Source organism: Lytechinus variegatus, chromosome 12 (genome assembly GCF_018143015.1).
Source record: "Lytechinus variegatus isolate NC3 chromosome 12, Lvar_3.0, whole genome shotgun sequence".
NCBI classification, from domain to species: domain Eukaryota; kingdom Metazoa; phylum Echinodermata; class Echinoidea; order Temnopleuroida; family Toxopneustidae; genus Lytechinus; species Lytechinus variegatus.
Window position 1 is genome coordinate 32,245,061 of NC_054751.1, and position 19,087 is coordinate 32,264,147.

Sequence of the window (19,087 nt, forward strand, 5' to 3'; positions counted from 1 at the left end):
AAAGTGTACAGGTTCATTCTTCACCAAAATTATGACATAGCCATTTTCCTTTTGCTTTATGTGATTTTGAACCATGAGAAATTCTGAAAGCACACACCACCCTTTGTAAACCTGAATAGCTTTGTTTTTCCCCTTCAGTATTGTAGATTCAAACCAAAACCAGCATTACAATGATGTTCAATGCGTCAGGATATATACCTCTCTCCCCCCCCTTCTTGCTTGATTTGATGATCATGAGATTATATCATCTTGAAAAAAAACAACAATTTATTGCTTTTTTTTATTAGATTTTGTAACACGAAAGATACAATCAGTTGTACCATATACATATTAAACAGTAATCCTATATCAACCCATGTACATTGTACTACGCCTTCAAAGCTTGTTGTATTCGAGCAAATGGGAGGCTGAATGTCAAACATTTGTGCCGATGCACACGTACCGTCCAAAAAGTACCGTCCATAATGTACCATTGCATGGTCAGGAACAAGGTGATGTCTCTATGAAAATTAGGATTCAAATTAGGGGAAAGAAAGAGACACTTTATTCAACTTGGCTACATCTCATTGAATAGAGCATCTCTCTTTCACCTTATGCAAAATCTCAGACCATTGCACTCATTCCTATTTGCTATAGATATAAAAAGCAATAGTAAGTATTAGTTGTATCCTTTTATCATCCACCCTTCAGGTCATGTACGTATCTCTGATTTGGGTCTGGCAGTGGAGATACCAGAGAATGATACCATTAGGGGTAGAGTGGGGACAGTTGGATACATGGGTAAGTATTAGGTTTACATGAATTATTTTTTATATTGTGAGAAACTAAGTATACAGTTATTTATGATATTAAAAATGCATAATGATAATTACGTCTTATTGAGCGCTTTTTAAAGTTACAAAGCGCTCTAGAGAGAAAATACAAAAATAATCACACAAGACAAGACACAGGACAATAATTGCCCCAATTGAAAACAAGAAGCTCCTCCTTATTGACATAAGGGGGGGGGGATCATATATATATATATAGGGGAAGGCGGGGTAAGTTGAGCATAGGGGCAAGTTGAGCCACCAGCCCCAGGCCAATAATGAATGAGTCAGACATTGTGGTGGTGTCATGTATTGATGACCCATAGAATAACCCCTAACCCTACCACATTGTTTCCAACTTTGAAACAAAAAGTAGCTTTTTAGAGGGAAAAATATGAATTTCAGCCAAAAAAGTAAAAAAGAGTGTGAAATAAATAAGTGCTTTATAAACACACACGTCTTTAAATATAATAAAGACATGATAGCAACATTATTAGTCCAGGTATGGATCTTCATTCTTGTCATAGTCTTTTATATGATGGATGCATAATAAATGTGTGGATACAAAATTATCGCACTAAGTTCGGACTGGGGTAAGTTGAGCCAAACAGCATGGGGCAAGTTGAACCATGGTAATTCCTATGGTAATGTATCTTAAAAAACAAACAAACCATAAAAATCGATTGAAATGCAGGCTGAAAGGAGCAAATTTACATGACTGCTCTTTTCCTTTTACAGGATGTTAGTATTTATAGAGAATTAGCAAGTGAAAAGACTTTAAACAAAAAATTGACATGCTGGTTCTCCCCCATACACTTTGTACATAGTTTTTGTGGCTCAACTTACCCCAGAAGGTGGCTCAAACTTACCCCATATATGGGGCAAGTTGAGCCATTTGACATCGGTTTTTTCAAAGGTCACGATGACTTTCAGTGTTGGGGTAGAAAGTTATAGATAGGTGGAAAATATTTCAGAAGAGTGAAATTTCAAGGCAAGGTACTTATTTCGACAAGATTATTAATCATATCAATTCTAACATGCAAAAAGCAAAAACTGTCACAACTTACCCCGCCTTCCCCTACACCTATAGTTCTACCTCAAGGGTAAGAATCCTAATAATCAAATAAGCAAAACAATATTTGTTACCGGGTCCAATCCAGACTATCCAGTGCAATTATATTTTGAATTCTCTGTGCATGTATTCGATATACAGGATATGCTCTGTCATTCATAGTTCTAATTTACAGGAGACGAATAAAGCATTGAATTTGAGCTTGTTGATATCACAGTATAATAGCCAAATATGAATATGCAGCCAATTTGAGATCTCTTGGAATTAGTTTAGAACTTCCGTTTCCTTGTATCTATATATCTATGAGGCTATCTTTTTGTGAACATTTTCAGTGATATAGTGCTCTTATTATATCTGCATTCATCAAAGTGTAATCTTCTAGGAATCATTTTTCCTGTTTTTATTGTAATTTTGTCTCCATTTTATCTCTGAATTATTTAGCTCCAGAGGTGGTAAGGAATGAGAGGTATACATTTAGCCCTGACTACTGGGGTCTAGGATGTCTGATCTATGAGATGATAGAAGGAAGGGTAAGAAGACATTCTTTCTTTCTTTCATCTGTTTTTCTTCTATCATTATATCCTTCATATCATGTGTGTATAAAACAGCAAGGCTAAGCATTCCGTTGCATGATGTCACAGTAGAGTATATTCATTAAGTACTTATTTAATTGAGATACAGTGTTTTGTTTCCTTTATTTCGATATGATATTAAGGCTTTGTGGTTTTAACAATTGCAGATGGCATTGATTTTGTTACATGAACCTCAAAATGGCCACCGAGTGAGTTACGTCCCACTGTCAACTTTCACATGTACACACTACATTTGTTTATAATGTGACATTAAATGCACTGAAGCACTGAGTTTAAACACAAGTTAGAAAATCAAATGTGGCTCTTGAATAGGTGCTTCTGATTGGATGAATACCAAGTTGCAATTGATTTCAATGCTTTCTGAAACAGGCCCCTGATGTTTTCATTATGTAAACTTTAATTAAATCAAAAGAAAAAATAATCCCTATGCTATCCCATCAAGAGTAGATATCAGGTCCCCGTCTTACAAAGAGTTGTGATTGATTCAATCAACCACGACTATGGATGGCCAGCAATGTCAACATCTAAAAATATGTTTGTTTAACATATTTGCTAGAATAGATGTATATGCATACATTCATCATTCTCTTGAAGATTCAGTGTGATTCTCTTTGTTTACTAAGGAGATTGTGCACATGTCCTGTAGTAAAAATTATGGTATGGATGGATTTCCATGCAGTTGAGATCGATTGGATCAGTTTTAACTCTTTGTAAGACAAGGCCCAGAAGAAGTGCTCTACTTAAGCTTTTATATTGCTTCAACTGTAATATTATTAGATTACCATTTTCTTGTCAATGATGATGATGTTGTCATGATAATCACGTATATCTGTTCTTTGTTTCAGGCTCCGTTCCGAGCGAGGAAGGAGAAGGTGAAGAGAGAGGAGGTTGATAGAAGAGTTAAAGAAGATGATGAAAAGTACAGTCAGAAGTTCAGCACAGATGCACAGGATATTTGTAAAAAGGTGAGCAACTTTCTGGGGAATGCCTTCCCTCAACTTAGTGTCTATTTATTTATCAAATTCAAATGAATGCGGATCAAAAATGATTTTAAAACTTTCACCCTGGGCCTTTTCATAACTTACGGTTATGGTAATGTTACCACACAATGGCAAATACCATGGAAACAGGGCTCATCAGCCAATCAAAATCAATGCTGCCATTGTAGTTATAGTGGTATTTGTTACTGTAATCATAAAGCTTTACTAAACAGGTCCTTTGAAGATGATAGCCAAGGTGTAGATGATTTGGCATTGTGTGGTAAATACATATTTATGTATTGCTTTCTTGCTTACACTGATGTGCAGTTACCTATATTCTGTTTGAAATTAATATTCCAGTAGTATAAGATCCATAGATCTGTCAAAGTCTGTGATCGTCATCACAAGTCATTGTCTTGTAGCACTGAATCAGTTGTCAAGGGACCAATAGTTAATGTGATTTCTGTCGACAGTGCTAGAAAGGTAATAGAAGTGGAAAATTGAAGATACAGGTCACAAAGGCTCTCCTTAAAATTTGTGACCATTCATATAAAACTTATGACATTACTCAACTTTCAAGAAATTCATCAACTGAACACTGTTTGCCACCTCTGTTGTATCTTTTCTACAGTTGTTACAGAAGGACCCATCATTAAGAATGGGCTTTGAGAATGGATCAGCACAGACTGTCAAGGATCATTCTTTCTTCAACTCAATTAGCTTCAGCAGGCTTGAAGCTGGAATACTAGCTCCGCCCTTTGAACCAGATGTAAGTTCTATTTGTGATTGTCACGTTCATTTGTGGACTTGTATGTATGTCATATGAGTCTGCTTTGTGTAAGCGGCAAATAAAGACAGTGGAGTGAAGCCCTACGATACTCAGCACATGCTCAATGACACTGCCTGTCTGCTCTCCTGGCAGAAGATGTAGTTTTGGGGTTATTCCATGAACAGGTGATATGTCAGGCAACAGTCTAGTTTGAGCATGCTCAGGGTCTTCCTTTGCTTCACCCCATCGACTTAGTATGCTGTGAACACAAAGCAGACTATCATAATGTACATGATTAGCAGTCCACTAGTCGATGTGCAATCAAACAGTCCCTACAGATAAATATAAGTTCTGGGACACGTAACACACATCTTTCCAATCAATAGTACATTTGATCCAATTTTGACATGATATAGAGCCCTTGTTGTACACTTTGTATCTTTCTTGGATACATGTGCTGAACAGGGCTTATACAAACTCAAATGTTTGGTAAGAATGTTCTTCGGTAAAGGAAATAATCTGTTGTCTCACGATGCAGCAAACTTAAATTGCGACTTTTCGACTTCATCTGCTAGTCTTCATCAGGCAATGAAGTGGACAATCGCTGTATGCACCTTTTATACCGTAAGCTGCATGCCTTCGGTGCCAGAACTGCCGCGTTATCAGAAGCCGCAGACGGTGCGATCACTGGGCGGCTTGCAGACGTCCGGGAAATCCCGTCGGCTGCCGGCGGAGGGCGGTTCACTGCGATGAGTATCGGGCGGTCGTATGGGGCGCATGCCGGTGAATGGTCGGAAGCCATTCCTCAGGGATGTCAATGCCGTTATCACTGTTAATATTATTCGGATGTAGGCAGATTTGGATAGCCTCTTTAACACGCTGTGTGTACCAGTGTTTATCCCACGCTATGCAGCTTACCTCGTCCCAGTTGGGAGGGTGATCTGCATTCCAAGCCTGCTCTGCTACTGCCGAATGTTTATCATCCTTGAATGATTGAGTAAAACTAAAATGTAACAAATGTGCAAGGATGTATATGACTGAAAATTTATTATTGGAACCTGTATGCTTCATAGATTCTTAAGTACACAGTATCTAATTAATAGAGTTCTTTTATTTAATTTGCTTATCTCCAGTGGTCCTGTTACAGAAATAGTAAGTTGTATTTTATGCAAGAAATAGAAAGTAAATGCTGGTCCTGTTGTAACGATGCCTGTCTTATCAATATTCAAATATTGTTAATCTTTGTAGAAGAGAGCTGTATACGCAAAAGATGTGCTGGACATAGAGCAGTTCTCAACAGTCAAAGGAGTAAACTTGGACCAAAATGATGACAGATTCTACACCAAATTCAACTCGGGTAGCGTAGCCATTCCATGGCAAAAGGAGGTATGTTTACTGCACTGCCATTGTCTTTGTGTATAATGAATGAGCATCGGCATATGACTTTTTCTGATATCTGCTGGCTCCCACTAATGCCAGCCCTGCTAATGCTCTGTTTTTCTAATCTGTCACATAGCCTTTGACAGTCTACGCTCATCATATGTAATCAGCTATCACCTGATTCCACTTTGTCCGGACAAATAGTCCAGAGAATGACCCAATTACAATATATTTGTTCAAATATTGTTTTATTTTAATCCACAAGACATGGATAGCTTTATTAGCTATACTTGAGATAAGAATGACCTTCAAAGAGATGTATTTATACACCATATTTAGGTACTTTGACAAGAGCTACGGCCATGTATTGTTGCAAAGTATCCATCTCACCAACCTTTCCCTAACATTCCTCTATTGTTTTATTGAAGACAATAAACAAGATGGTTGATTGGGTAGCCACTGTGACATCGTGCATGTAGCAAAGCCATGAATGTGTCTTTCCTTGAGGTTCCCTGAGAAGTATACCCTCACCTATGAACCCAAGTATACCATTTTCTATTTGATTACAGATGATAGAGACAGGTGTATTTACAGAGCTCAATGTGTTTGGGCCTAATGGTACCCCTACAGCTGACTTGATGCCTGATCTACCGCCACCACCACCTAAACAAGGCTTCTTCAAGAGGATATTTAGGATTAAGGTTTGTACTCTCAAACATTTCAGCTTCTTTTTGTTGTATCATTAAAGTAAAAAATATGTACCTGTTTTACAAACAGTCAAATATTACTTAACAGGGTGCAAAAAAATGCATAGGATAGGTTGAGTGGATCGTGATAAAGACAAGTTCTTCAAAGAATTGTTAAGATTAATGTAAAAGAAAAGAAAAAGTTAGTTTGATCTGATTTTCTTTTTTTTTTTAATGATGTTATTTCACCAAAATTCTTTTCTTCCTCACAGAGCAGCGATGACCGACAATGACACCTTGCCAAACAACCCTCCTGAGCAAGCGAGGGCATTCTCTTATTTCTACACGACTGGCCGGCTCAGCTCTCGACTCAACTGGATTGAAGTAAGCGGGACCATGCTGCTTTTTAACATTACCTTATGAACACAACACATGGCTGTCAACACTGCCACTGCTCTTGAACGTCTTGTGAACTTGACTTTGTAGGATGTACAGCGCTCTATGTGTTTCCTGACTTCGCTAAAAATCGCATTCTTCTGAGGTGTCCTCTATGATGCTGTTTGCTTCGCTTTTCTGAAAAGAAATCTTTGTTTGTGCAAATCACGACCACACATCGCTTGATTACACTTGATTGTAAGTTTGAAATAGTCATCGGATGACTGACACAGCAGATAATTTCACATGCCAAGCACAATGACGCATTGAAGTCAAAACACGTTAGCTAGCAAAAATGTATGGTATCTTTCACAAAAAGAAGTTTGTAGCTCTACAGCTTTGTTCACACATGACACATAAATCCCTTGGGGTCTTTTCCTACTTTAGTTTGTATTAGAGTAAAATCATCAATAGAAAGAAACAAAGAACATAAGATGTTCATAATATTGATCAATTGACTCGAGCAAAAAATTGGTGTAGGAGCATTTTTGTGAAAATACAATTCTATCTGTGTTCTGAAATGCAAAACTGTGAAGGGTACAGGAAATGTAAAGCCTGATTTCAAAAGAAAAAAAACATGTCTATTTCATTGGTGAACCAGATCACTCAAATAGTCAAATAAGTGAGCTCATCATGTAAAAATGAGAGGCTTCCTAGGAGAATCCTAAAATATTTCTTGATACTGAATGCTCACATTGAAAAAGTGGTGGAGTATATCGAACCAAACTCCAATCCCACGATGGTAAATCCTTGTGTAGCATATGGAAAACATGCAGTGACATGAAGGATTCCAGTTCTTTGCGCATTGTCTCAGGAGAAAGGGGCTGTGCATCAAAGTGCACCACCAAAGAGTGTCAGTGGAAACAGCCTTGCTGAGAACTTTTTTTGTTTTGTAGATGACTACTGTCAGGGATTTGACGTGAACTCTTACCTCGCGTTTCAACATAGATTCCTTCGATTATGTTTTTTTCTGAGGCTCTGTAAATACAAGGACCAGTATATCATACCTTCTTCTAGTATATCTGCTCAGTGTATGCTTTTAATGGTAGCCAAATCTTTTTTTGAATGAAGGAATATGGTGGTTTACATGTCCTTTGGTTTTCTCTTAAATTGCTCCACCTATTACTATTGCTGCAAGTATGTTGCATATTGGTCTTGTCTGTCTGTCTGTAGATAAGTACTCTGCTAAAAAAAAGTGAAATATCATAAATTTTGAAATAGATTGATAATTAAACGCTCTACATTATTGAACTTTGAAAGATCTTATTTTTTTAAAGTAATTTCTGGAAGCTCTATTTTTTCTTGATTACAATCCTTAAATCATCTCACCCTTTGATTCAAAACAAATGTTTTCTTCGAAAAATATACCTGTATTTTAGAACATATGAAAGGGGTTAAGTGACCCAACTCTTATGGCATACATCTATAAATTGAATTTAGACAAGGTCTTGCAAATCTTGTGAATGGAACTGTCGGAAAACCTATCTTTGAATAGGGTTGTGTTTTTAGTGTGTCTTGTGAGTTACAGTGGACCAAAGTATTCACTCCCGGTGAGTAGAAACAATCCTTTCTCTTGCCTAAGATTCCTCATGTATTGATACCATTTTTGTTTTTAAATGTAGACTTATTGAACCCCAGCATGTCAATACATTGTCTGTTTACAGGAATTTCCTTTCCCAGTGATGTGTAGACTATTCAAGCCTGAGTCCCATTGCATAATACTCAATATTGATGGAAGCATTGCTATTGATGATTACACCCATGGAAACATTGATTGCATTGGGCTAATGTGCAATGTTACCATGGCAACTACCATTAAAGCAGACTAACCATTGAAAATGAGTTTTATGTGATGGTAGCCCGGCTTGTGAAATCTATTTCTTTTATTCAAGGTTCCAAGTTCATTATGTCTTTGGATGGCTGAGAATAAGAATGGCAACGTTGATTGATCGCAATTGTCAGACTATAGAGGGCACTTGTCAAGAAAGGTGCAATGTTTCACTAGGTTAGTGCATGGATAGAACACCAATTTTGAAGAAAAAAAATATTCACTTTTGAAGGCCTATATGCATAAAGAGACTTTCTTAAGTCATTACTAATACAGGGAAGTGATTCTTTGTCTATGATTGTTAAGACTTTGTGAGGGTTTTGTTAATTTGAGAGTTGACATTTCATTCTCTTGTATTGATTCCATGAGCCTGTCTTTGTTATCATTTGCGATTCATTGCTCCTGTGTAACCAGTCCCGAGGTTATGTCTGACTTTATATATTGACAAGTTCAAGTGCCCTGTGTCACATAAATGAAATACAATCAATCGTATGATAAATTTTAACTCTTTATTACATGAATTAATATCAATCATAATATTAATTGTATCTTCTATGTTAGAGGGCATGAATTTCCTTTTCTATAAATGAAATCACTGATTGGAATACTGACTATGACATTCTTTTACTTGAAACAGTTGTTTGACAATATTTGCTTTTATTAGGTAGAAGAGAATCAAAATAAATCTTCAGATCTACTCTACAAGAAACCCAATCTCTCTTGGGTATTCTGCCAATTACGTAGTAAAATTCACATTTTTTTATGCTGCACAGACACCATATTTTTTTGCCAATGTTCCCTTTGTAATTGCAAAGTATGGAAGACACCATAGGATTCAGGTATTCAGTCTCAAAGACTGACCACAGTGTGATTGTGTTATCTTTAAGATAATTAATGTTTAGTGGTGCTGTAAGATAATGATATGATTTCTACAGATACTTGATTCAAAGTTGCCAGAGTACAAGAATAGCGTTAGACCTTTGACAGAAGTGCTATGTGGTAAAGAAATGTCTTGACTTAATAGACGGCTTACTCCTAGTTGTAAAATCACTTTCTTCTTAGCTTTGTGTGACAGATAGATTAAGAGGTTACGGGCTTGTACAATGATAACTGGAAATATTAACCACCTAGTAAAAGCTGTTTTGTTAATTGAGGCTATGCATTTATAATTTTAAAGAAAAAAAAAGAATAAGATGATGTGCAATCGATTATTGGGTACTGTTTTATGATTGACAATAACCGGGTGATTGGGCTATTCTGTACATGTATGTAATGTTTGCAAGTAAAATTATAGATAAGCACAGTTATTTTTTGTTGTGTTGTTATTTTGTTGTTTTTAAGAGAGTGGCTTTAATGGTTCTATTCTCTGGGAGGGCTTATCTGTATATTCTCTCTTTAAAAATAGGGGGAATCCAGACTGTATCATGATTTGCAAAATGTACTTTTTGAAAATCTCTGTCGAACATATTTGAATGAACACGGTTTGCTTTGTATTTGTTGCAGTTATGCTGGCAGTAATGCCTTTTGATTGTGTAGAACCAATATCCAAATAGAAAATGTTTCTTTCCCTTGTCATGAGAATAGTTTTGTGAAGGGGAATATTTCATTTTCTATCTAAAGAGGGTTTCTTTGTAAGTTATCTTTTTTCTAGTCTCTCGGTTCATTTCTAACACTTTGCTTTGGAGTTTAGTTTTCTGTAACTACATTGATGAAGGCTTGTAAAACCAGGGATGGTAATGTAAGGGTTGATAGGCAACTTTTCATGTGTCAAGCGATGACTTTGAAAGACTGAAAAAAGGAGGGAAAAATGAAAATAGAACAATTATGGAAAAGAAATTGTCTGGTAATATTTCTATTTTTCATTAAAAATATTAATAAATTTCACCTTGTGTCTGCGGTGCCCCCTCCCATAATTCCTTTGCACCACCCCTACTCACCATAATATTAGTGTCAAATCATGGTGCAAATATCCAACTAATTGAAATGCCTGAATTTTAATAGATATTTTTTCATTGATCCATAACTTTTTGCTGCAAGGACGCAGGGAGATGTCTTCAACTTGTGCAAACAAATCATACCATGTGAGTTGTCACAAAGTTTTGCATCCAATTTGATCAAGCCTTTATCGAAGTCCCATAATTTATTCTCCTTCCTCTCCTTATTTCCCTCACTCATCCTTCTTATGTTTTTTCTGTCTTTCTCTCTTCTTTCCCCCTCTCTCTTCCTTCCCCCTCTCTCTCCATCTATCTATGTTTTTCTGTCTTGATCTCTTACTGGGCTTTCTCCCTCTTCCTTTCTTTCTATCTCTCGCTTTCTCTTTTTATTTCTTTTAACTTTTTTCCTTTGTCTTTCTCTCCCTCTATTTCTTGCTTCCCTATCTATTTGTTACCTTCATCTCCTCCTTATGCTAATTCAGCTCTTTCCTTTTCTATAACCCTCACCAGATACAGGTGATAAAAACCACAGTCATACAATCAAATTGAGTAATTGAAATTACTGAGATTCCCATAGATTTTCACATTTATTATTTGATTAAAAATTGAAATAATTGTAAGAGTTGCTGGTTTTTCTTGCCAGCTCTCCTACCAAATAGTTAAGTGGTACTGATTTTCTAGTTGTGCAAATTTTGAATGGAAAATTGAAGAATCTTTTGTGATGTAACATAATTATCTTTTGGTTTTTATTATATCCTAGACAATGTACTATAAGATTGAATGTGATTTTTCTTCTACCATGGGTGCTGTATTGAAATATCTAATATTTTTTTCTGTCCATATTACGATCAACTATAAATGTACAATGTAATTTCTGGACTGCTTTGATATATGCTTAAATGTAAACTTGCAATTATGTTAGGGAAATTATAAGATATCCCATTTAATAAAGTCTCATGCTAGTGTACCACATGTAGCTAAAAGTCTTGCAATTTCAATTTTGTCAAAGCAATATTTATTTTTTCCTGGATTTTTTTTTCATTCTTTTTTAAGAAATAAAAATAGTTAAAAATCATGAATTTTGTTAAGTTGATCAATGAATTTACAGCCAAAGTTTTAGGTGTATTTGTATAGCTAAACAACTCGGTCTTTTTGGTTTCCCCATGTAAAATATGTGTAATATACAATGTAAGAGATATGTAGAATTAGAATTGAAATTTACGACTGGATCACATTTTATACAAAGAAAGAAACTTGTTCTTTTGAATATCATTGCTCGGCGTAGTATGTGTGTATTGTAGAGACAAACAAAATCATTGAAATAAGAGTATCAAATTGTTAACATTTTCAGTACAGTCATGATGGTAATGTATTACAGCTACATTGCTCTGATATCTTTTTTTTTCAATCAAGAGCATTACCAGTGATAAATGATTTGTATTGCACCTGCACTGAGATTTCCCTTTTGTTTTCAGAGGTGCAATGGTAGAGGAAGGATGTCAAATCTAGGATCTAGAACAATAGTCTATGCACTCATGTCCTTTGGATAGGAATTAATACTCTAGGTACCTTGCAAATGATGTAAGATCATATCATGGGCAATGTATTCTACTCAGTCATGTATTAATAATGAGTTTCTTCTATCGGTAGGAATTTATTCCTTGAAATGGAGAGCATGTAAACAGATTCTCCTATTAAAGCAAGATAATTTGCCAGACTTCCTATTGTACAGCACTTTTGATAAAGTGAGTGTTAGGCACTTTTTCAAGTAAAAGTGTTCAAAGAAGATGAGCTACCAAGCAAAATAGGTGATACTGTCGTAGGCAGCCAAGGTGTATTGGATAAATATGGATTGGTTTCAAGCCCAGTTGTATAAGGGATCAGTTAAGTAATTTACAAAAATCACACTTATTGCCACTGTTAAAAGCAATATGATCGACTGCTCTCATTTGAAATTGACCGTTGAACACATGGGCCTGTATTCTGAAGTCGGGTTTAACTTAACTCAGGTTTAACGTTGTGGTTTAAGTATGGGAAGCCAACTGTATCAACATTTTTATTAAGTTGTATGTTTCTTATGATTACTGTGCTCTTTCCTGATTCATCGATGGTGAAGACAATCTGTTTATACTTACTAGAAAATTATGAATGATTTGAGATCCAAATTAGCTGAAGTATGATATCTCTACAGTTAGTGATTATGTAACAATTGGCTGTCCATACTTAAACCACAACTTTAAACCCGAGTTTAAGTTAAACCTGCTTTCAGAATTCGGGCCATGGGGTATACCCCTATTTGGAATAAGAGAGCAGAGTGTCATCTTATAAAGCTGGCCATGAAGAAAGCATGACTTTATGAATGATTGGAACATGTTCTTGTGTAAAATGAGATACAAAGAACAGAAACCCTGATGTTTTAAAAAAAATGGGATTGAATTTTATATCTCTATTCATATTTCAGCATCCTCTGACTTTAAGTAAAATAATTTAGATTTGAGGATCTGATTTACAACTGTATACCCATCAGGTTCGCTTTATAAAATGGCACTCATGGTTATAGAAATTCATTGTAAATTATTACAATCACCAACACATCATTGACTAGGGGCAATATCGAGTGATTGATCATTTTATTTTTGTCTGAACAAGTATACAAAGTTTAACTACCACACCCTTCCTCACCACCCCCCTCCCCCCATATTTGTTCAGAACATTTAACACAAGTTTTATATCTCTGGTGGACACCTTCACTATCTCCCAATGACAGATCAAAGCAAATAAGCACAAAATGTTGGATTCACACTTAAATTTGTTCAGCCTTCCGTACAAAAATTCTCATCTCTCAATATTTTTTTTATTGCCATTACCCATAAATTTTGTTTACTTCATCCCCCAAATAGCTGTATGTGACGTAAATTATATGTGCCATTTAAAAATAAGATGAAAAAAGAAAGGAAACAAGAAAAAATATATATATTGCATTCAATGACTCTGCTTTGAACATTGATAAGACAATCAGAAAAATTCTAGAGGCTATTGGTAAGTTTTGAAATACTATTACCTACCATTTGAGTTGGTAATTTGATAACCTACTCTATGGAATAAAACTTAATTCTCTGAAGAATCTTAAGATCTCACAGATAAAAATTGAAAAATAATAAACAATATGTATGCAAGGTTTGTGAGGTTGGTTTTCTAGATTTTTTAAAAATCCAATCAATACTTAATTTTGACTGAATTAATGATTGTTCTGTCACGTACAGCTAATCTGCAAAATGTTTCCACCACTCAAACTGAAAAATGTAGCTGCATTGTGTAATTTTGATTTTTGATTGTGACTGCTATTACACTAGATTGAAGTATCCTGGCATGATTATCTCATTGTTTCTCTAAATATAATATCTTTTTATTCGGATGAAATTTGAAATTTCAGGTAGTATGTTACTGACTGCAAAAAAGAGAGAAAAAACACTTGTGATATATGTACCCAGTGATGTTCTTTGTTATTATTTAAATGCTTTTGTAATAAATATAAAGATGGTACTATATTATGATATACAGAATAAAGAAATGATAAAAAAATGAAAATGCAAAGTGTGTGTATATATATAAATAAATATATATATACCTGATGGGTGAAATGGGCCTTTTTCAGTTAATAGTCGGGCACTTTTAGAAGATGAAATGACGGGACATGGAATTGATCCATGGACTCATTAAATGTGAATTGGTTTAGCCTATACATATTGTAATTATCTGTGAAACATAGGGAGAATATGTTGTATATGAGATACATCTGAATCTACCTGTTCAGGTTAAGGTGGATACAGAAGAAAAAAAAGGAGAGGAACTATGTTACATAAGCCTTGAAAGAGGAAGAAAAAAAAGAAGAAAATAATAAAATCAACTGTGCATCTTTACATACATGTTGTGTTAATAGTCATCCTTTATCGGGAATGTGTGTATATTGTAGTGTTAAGGGTTGTGATTGTGACTCATTAATTGTGGGTTATGGGTTCAAATCCTATCTCGTGCAATAATTGACTTCATTTTTTTGTATTTATGTTTTTATTAAGAATCAGATCAAATTACAATATTCACAGTTATTCAATGAGATTGAAAAAATAAAAAATAATCACATTTACAAGGAAAAAAAAAGAAGAGGGCAGAAAATAAGATTAGAACAAATAATCTGTTATAAGCAGTTTGTATAAGATTTTATTTACCATTTATATGAAATTTCTAACTTTAGTTCCATTTTTGTTTTTCTTAAACATCTCTCACATTTTTTCCTTTGACTTATACATTGAATGATATTCTTTTTTTATACACTGTATAGTCTACAGGCACAGACCCTGGGGTTTTTTGCAATTTGAATAGTGTTTGATGCAGAGTCTGAAGTAGTGAGACTAGTTTCACTATGTACTGTGGCTGGCTGACAGAGAGTTTGGCATCTAGTCTTTACTCTAGACATGATATACTTGGTTAAAGTGTCAAATATGAGTCTGGGCTTGCAGACGACACTCTATCTTCATCATCTCTCCCTCTCTCTCCCTTGTTCAACTCTCCCTCTCTATCCTTGGTCAACTCTCCCTCTCTATCCTTGGTCGATTTCTCTCTCTCTTACTCTTTTTCCGTTCTCTTGCCCCCTCTCTCTCCATCCTTCACTTGATATTCATTTCTTTACTGGGAGGATGCCCTTCAATTCCCCCCCCCCCCCCGCCCTAGGGGGAGGGGCATATTCTACAAGTAAGCTTCATTCATGAAAACAATTTCCCCTAACATTGTATTACGATACAAATAAGAAAACTCCCTCCAAAATTGTGCATTCATAAAGCCGTTGAACAGGCCCTGTTGCATAAAAGTACTTTGCCATCCAATTGTAACTTGTCTGAAATCATTGATTTTGATTGGTTGGTGATCAGTGTTACCATGGTAGTTACCATTAGATTGCAAAGGTACCATTATACTAGTTACTTGTATACAATGGGGCCCTCCGATGTTAACTAAAGTTGGTAGGGAATTCCTGTACCCCCTTGTCAAACTATCTCTATAATGTCCACATACTTCATATGTTTCACTCATTGAAATAATTCATATACTGAGTTCATCAATTGAAAATAATTCATTGTCATTTAATGTTTCTTTACATGTACACCACAACATTTTATAAATATACTCTTTGATACACTATTTATAACAATATCCCCAAGATACCATGGAAGAATGGTGTCTCTGTGAGTCCTGACATAACGGATTCCATTCCCAAATTTACTGCATGTATATAGGGAACAACTGGGAGTGTTTCACGAAAAGTAAAATGTGACTTAACCCTCCCCCCCCCCCCAGTTTTGTGCATTGTACAATAAATCTCATAGTACACAGTGGAAATGTACTACTTTGCAAGTACAGTATCATTGAATATATTGTGTATATATGTGTATTCTAAAGCAATGAATAAAAGCCGCACTTAACCCTAATAAAAGATAATCATGGGACATTCCTCTGCTCTCAATATCAGAGTGAAATACATAAAATTCAAACTAAAACCTTTACCTAAACCTGAAACCCAAATGCAGCCTCATACCAAATATAAGCTAATCATGAAGCTGTTTAATAACGATTTAAGAGCGAATGAAATTCACACTTTAATTTCCAATGATGAGTGGTATATACCCAATTACCACATTGACGATATAGTGCTAATTAATTTCAATGTGATTACACATTAAATATCATGCATCTAGCATTACAATAAATCTTCCTTCAATCTTTGGTAACGTTCCCCCTCCCTAAACACATACAGGCAATTCATTCCACTTAATACTATCTTTTTGTGATTTATAGTTCATTACCCTTGCCGTATAGAAAAGATCACATTGACTAATAATGTTCATTACCCTTGCCGTATAGAAAAGATCACATTGACTAATAATGTTCATTACCCTTGCTGTATAGAAAAGATCACATTGACTAATAATGTTCATTACCCTTGCTGTATAGAAAAGATCACATTGACTAATAATGTTCATTACCCTTGCTGTATAGAAAAGATCACATTGACTAATAATGTTCATTACCCTTGCCGTATAGAAAAGATCACATTGACTAATAATGTTCATTACCCTTGCTGTATAGAAAAGATCACATTGACTAATAATGTTCATTACCCTTGCCGTATAGAAAAGATCACATTGACTAATAATGTTCATTACCCTTGCCGTATAGAAAAGATCACATTGACTAATAATGTTCATTACCCTTGCCGTATAGAAAAGATCACATTGACTAATAATGTTCATTACCCTTGCCGTATAGAAAAGATCACATTGACTAATAATGTTCATTACCCTTGCCGTATAGAAAAGATCACATTGACTAATAATGTTCATTACCCTTGCCGTATAGAAAAGATCACATTGACTAATAATGTTCATTACCCTTGCCGTATAGAAAAGATCACATTGACTAATAATATGAATACTATGCACGGCTTTAGAACAACATACAGAGACGACTACCAGGCAATGAACATTTCCAAAATGATACTTGTACCCAACTTTTTTGTTTACATCTTCTAAAGATATATATTTCAGGAAAAATAGATGAATAAGCACAATAAAAAGGAGTTTTTAAAAGTGTTCAATGCAAGCTTCAGAAAAATCATGGTGTTCATAACACAATGACTATAAATATCACATCATGACATGAACATGATATTATCAGCCAGAAAAGAAATACTTAAAAACTATTAATAACGACATCTTCAAAAAATTCTTTGGGTATGTTACGTACATGTATAGCATAGATATGAGGTTTAATACCAGTTGCAAATTACACAAAACACATCCAATACTTTGGACGTTACATGTAACTGTATCATTTTTTGTCTGAAAATCACTATACATTACACAATACAAATCACCAAGGTGGAACTTGATAGTGAATACAACATAATTTATAGGTCTCATAATTGTAAATAATAATATTACTAATAATATGCAACATTTATGTAGCGCTTAAACAATGTTTCCACATGCTGCATACTATTAACCCAGCTTTAGCCAGCTACTCTGATCGAGCATTCAAGGAATTGCTTACTACAGAATGGTGCCTATTTACTACACCTGGGTGAAGAGTGGCAAAGAGAAGCGCCTTGTCACAGGGCGCTAGTGCTGAGGTGGTATTCGAACCCTGGACCTTGCGGTTCAATGTCAGGAGACTTATCCACTGAGCCACAACACCTCTGTAAAATTAAATCTGCCAGGTATTGGGTGGGGAAGTATACCCTAAGAAATTGGTTTAATTTAACAAATTATAAACTATTAAATTTGATACTCGAGGTTTGCTGCACTGCACCTCAATGTTCAGAAATGGTGATGCCAAAGATCATTGCAAGGTCCTACAAGACAACATCAAAGATACACTGTATAAATGGGCAGAGCAGTAATTTGGCCTGAGAGATATAGATATTCCTTGCTGAAAATTCTTTATAGCACGGTGGCAGGCTATTGCGACATAAATTTTCTATTGTGGATATCTTGATGCACAAACGAATGAATTACTCTGTAAAGCTCAGTCAATTCCTGTCTGTCATACAGTCTACACCAGGTGGTCCTACATCAACTCCAGGAGGACGAAGACCAGGAAAACCAATAGGACCCGTATAACTTGCAATCATGGTAACAACAGAACCATGAACAGTGACTTTAATTTTAAAATATCCTGGACAAATATTTTTCTGAGGTACAATTTTATCACCAGGTTAACACATGTTCCCTTTCTTGTTCATCAAATGCTTTGATGTATTGTTGAATATATACATAAAGAAAAGATATGTTACACTTCTTTACATCACTATAGTGAGTGTGTGTCCCATCACTTCAATTAAACTCTTTGAAATGAAATGTAGCTATACAATGCTTGTGATTGTCTTGTATTACAGGTTTCCATAACTATACTTTTCTACCAGCATGATTCAATTATTTTCAAAACCACAATATTTCACTTTTATTTAGCATATATTACTCTGGAACAATGTCTCTTAATACTATACAGATATTTATTACCATGCCTGTGAAACCACAAAACATCTGTTCAAACAAAGTCTCCAGTCAGTACATGTTGCATAAAAGACACATTTTACCTATAAAAATCTTTTTGGATATTGGGGAGGTTACAATGAAAGCAACAGTCATTGCCAGGAAATAGCACAATTCACCCCCATACATGTTTGGGACAATTCATCAAATTTCACATAAATACATGTATATATAAAGAATTTATTGCAGGCATTTAAAGGCGACCGCACACCTTACGATTGGTCTGCGACCCGATTTCATAATAAAATGTTGTAGAATTTGATGCTAATATTGAGACTTTGAATCTCTTACGAAATCATCGTACGAATACTTATGTTCAAATCTGTGACTATCAATTAATTAATATACTAATTAACTATGCTATCATCCTTCTTCAAATAAAAGCAAATTTAATATCTAGTCGTAATGACGTCATAGCAGTCGTATGATTGGCTACGATTTGCAACTAATTTGGCATTTACTCCAAAATAAAAGTTTGCAATCTTTTGAAATTGTTATA

The 19,087-nt window shown here is 35.1% G+C and overlaps 1 protein-coding gene across 2 annotated transcripts in view; it reads left to right on the top strand.

Moving 5' to 3' along the window:
• Positions 1-10,338, top strand: part of LOC121424943 (G protein-coupled receptor kinase 5-like) — a 79,119-nt gene extending 68,781 nt beyond the window's left edge. For both annotated transcript variants that reach the window (XM_041620840.1, XM_041620841.1), the window contains 7 exons: positions 691-780; positions 2,323-2,411; positions 3,320-3,439; positions 4,086-4,223; positions 5,472-5,609; positions 6,173-6,304; positions 6,562-10,338. In XM_041620840.1, coding sequence (XP_041476774.1) covers positions 691-780; positions 2,323-2,411; positions 3,320-3,439; positions 4,086-4,223; positions 5,472-5,609; positions 6,173-6,304; positions 6,562-6,582 — 728 coding nt within the window. In that variant the 3' untranslated portion in view covers positions 6,583-10,338. The remainder of the gene's footprint in view (positions 1-690; positions 781-2,322; positions 2,412-3,319; positions 3,440-4,085; positions 4,224-5,471; positions 5,610-6,172; positions 6,305-6,561) is intronic.
• Positions 10,339-19,087: the final 8,749 nt, after the last annotated feature.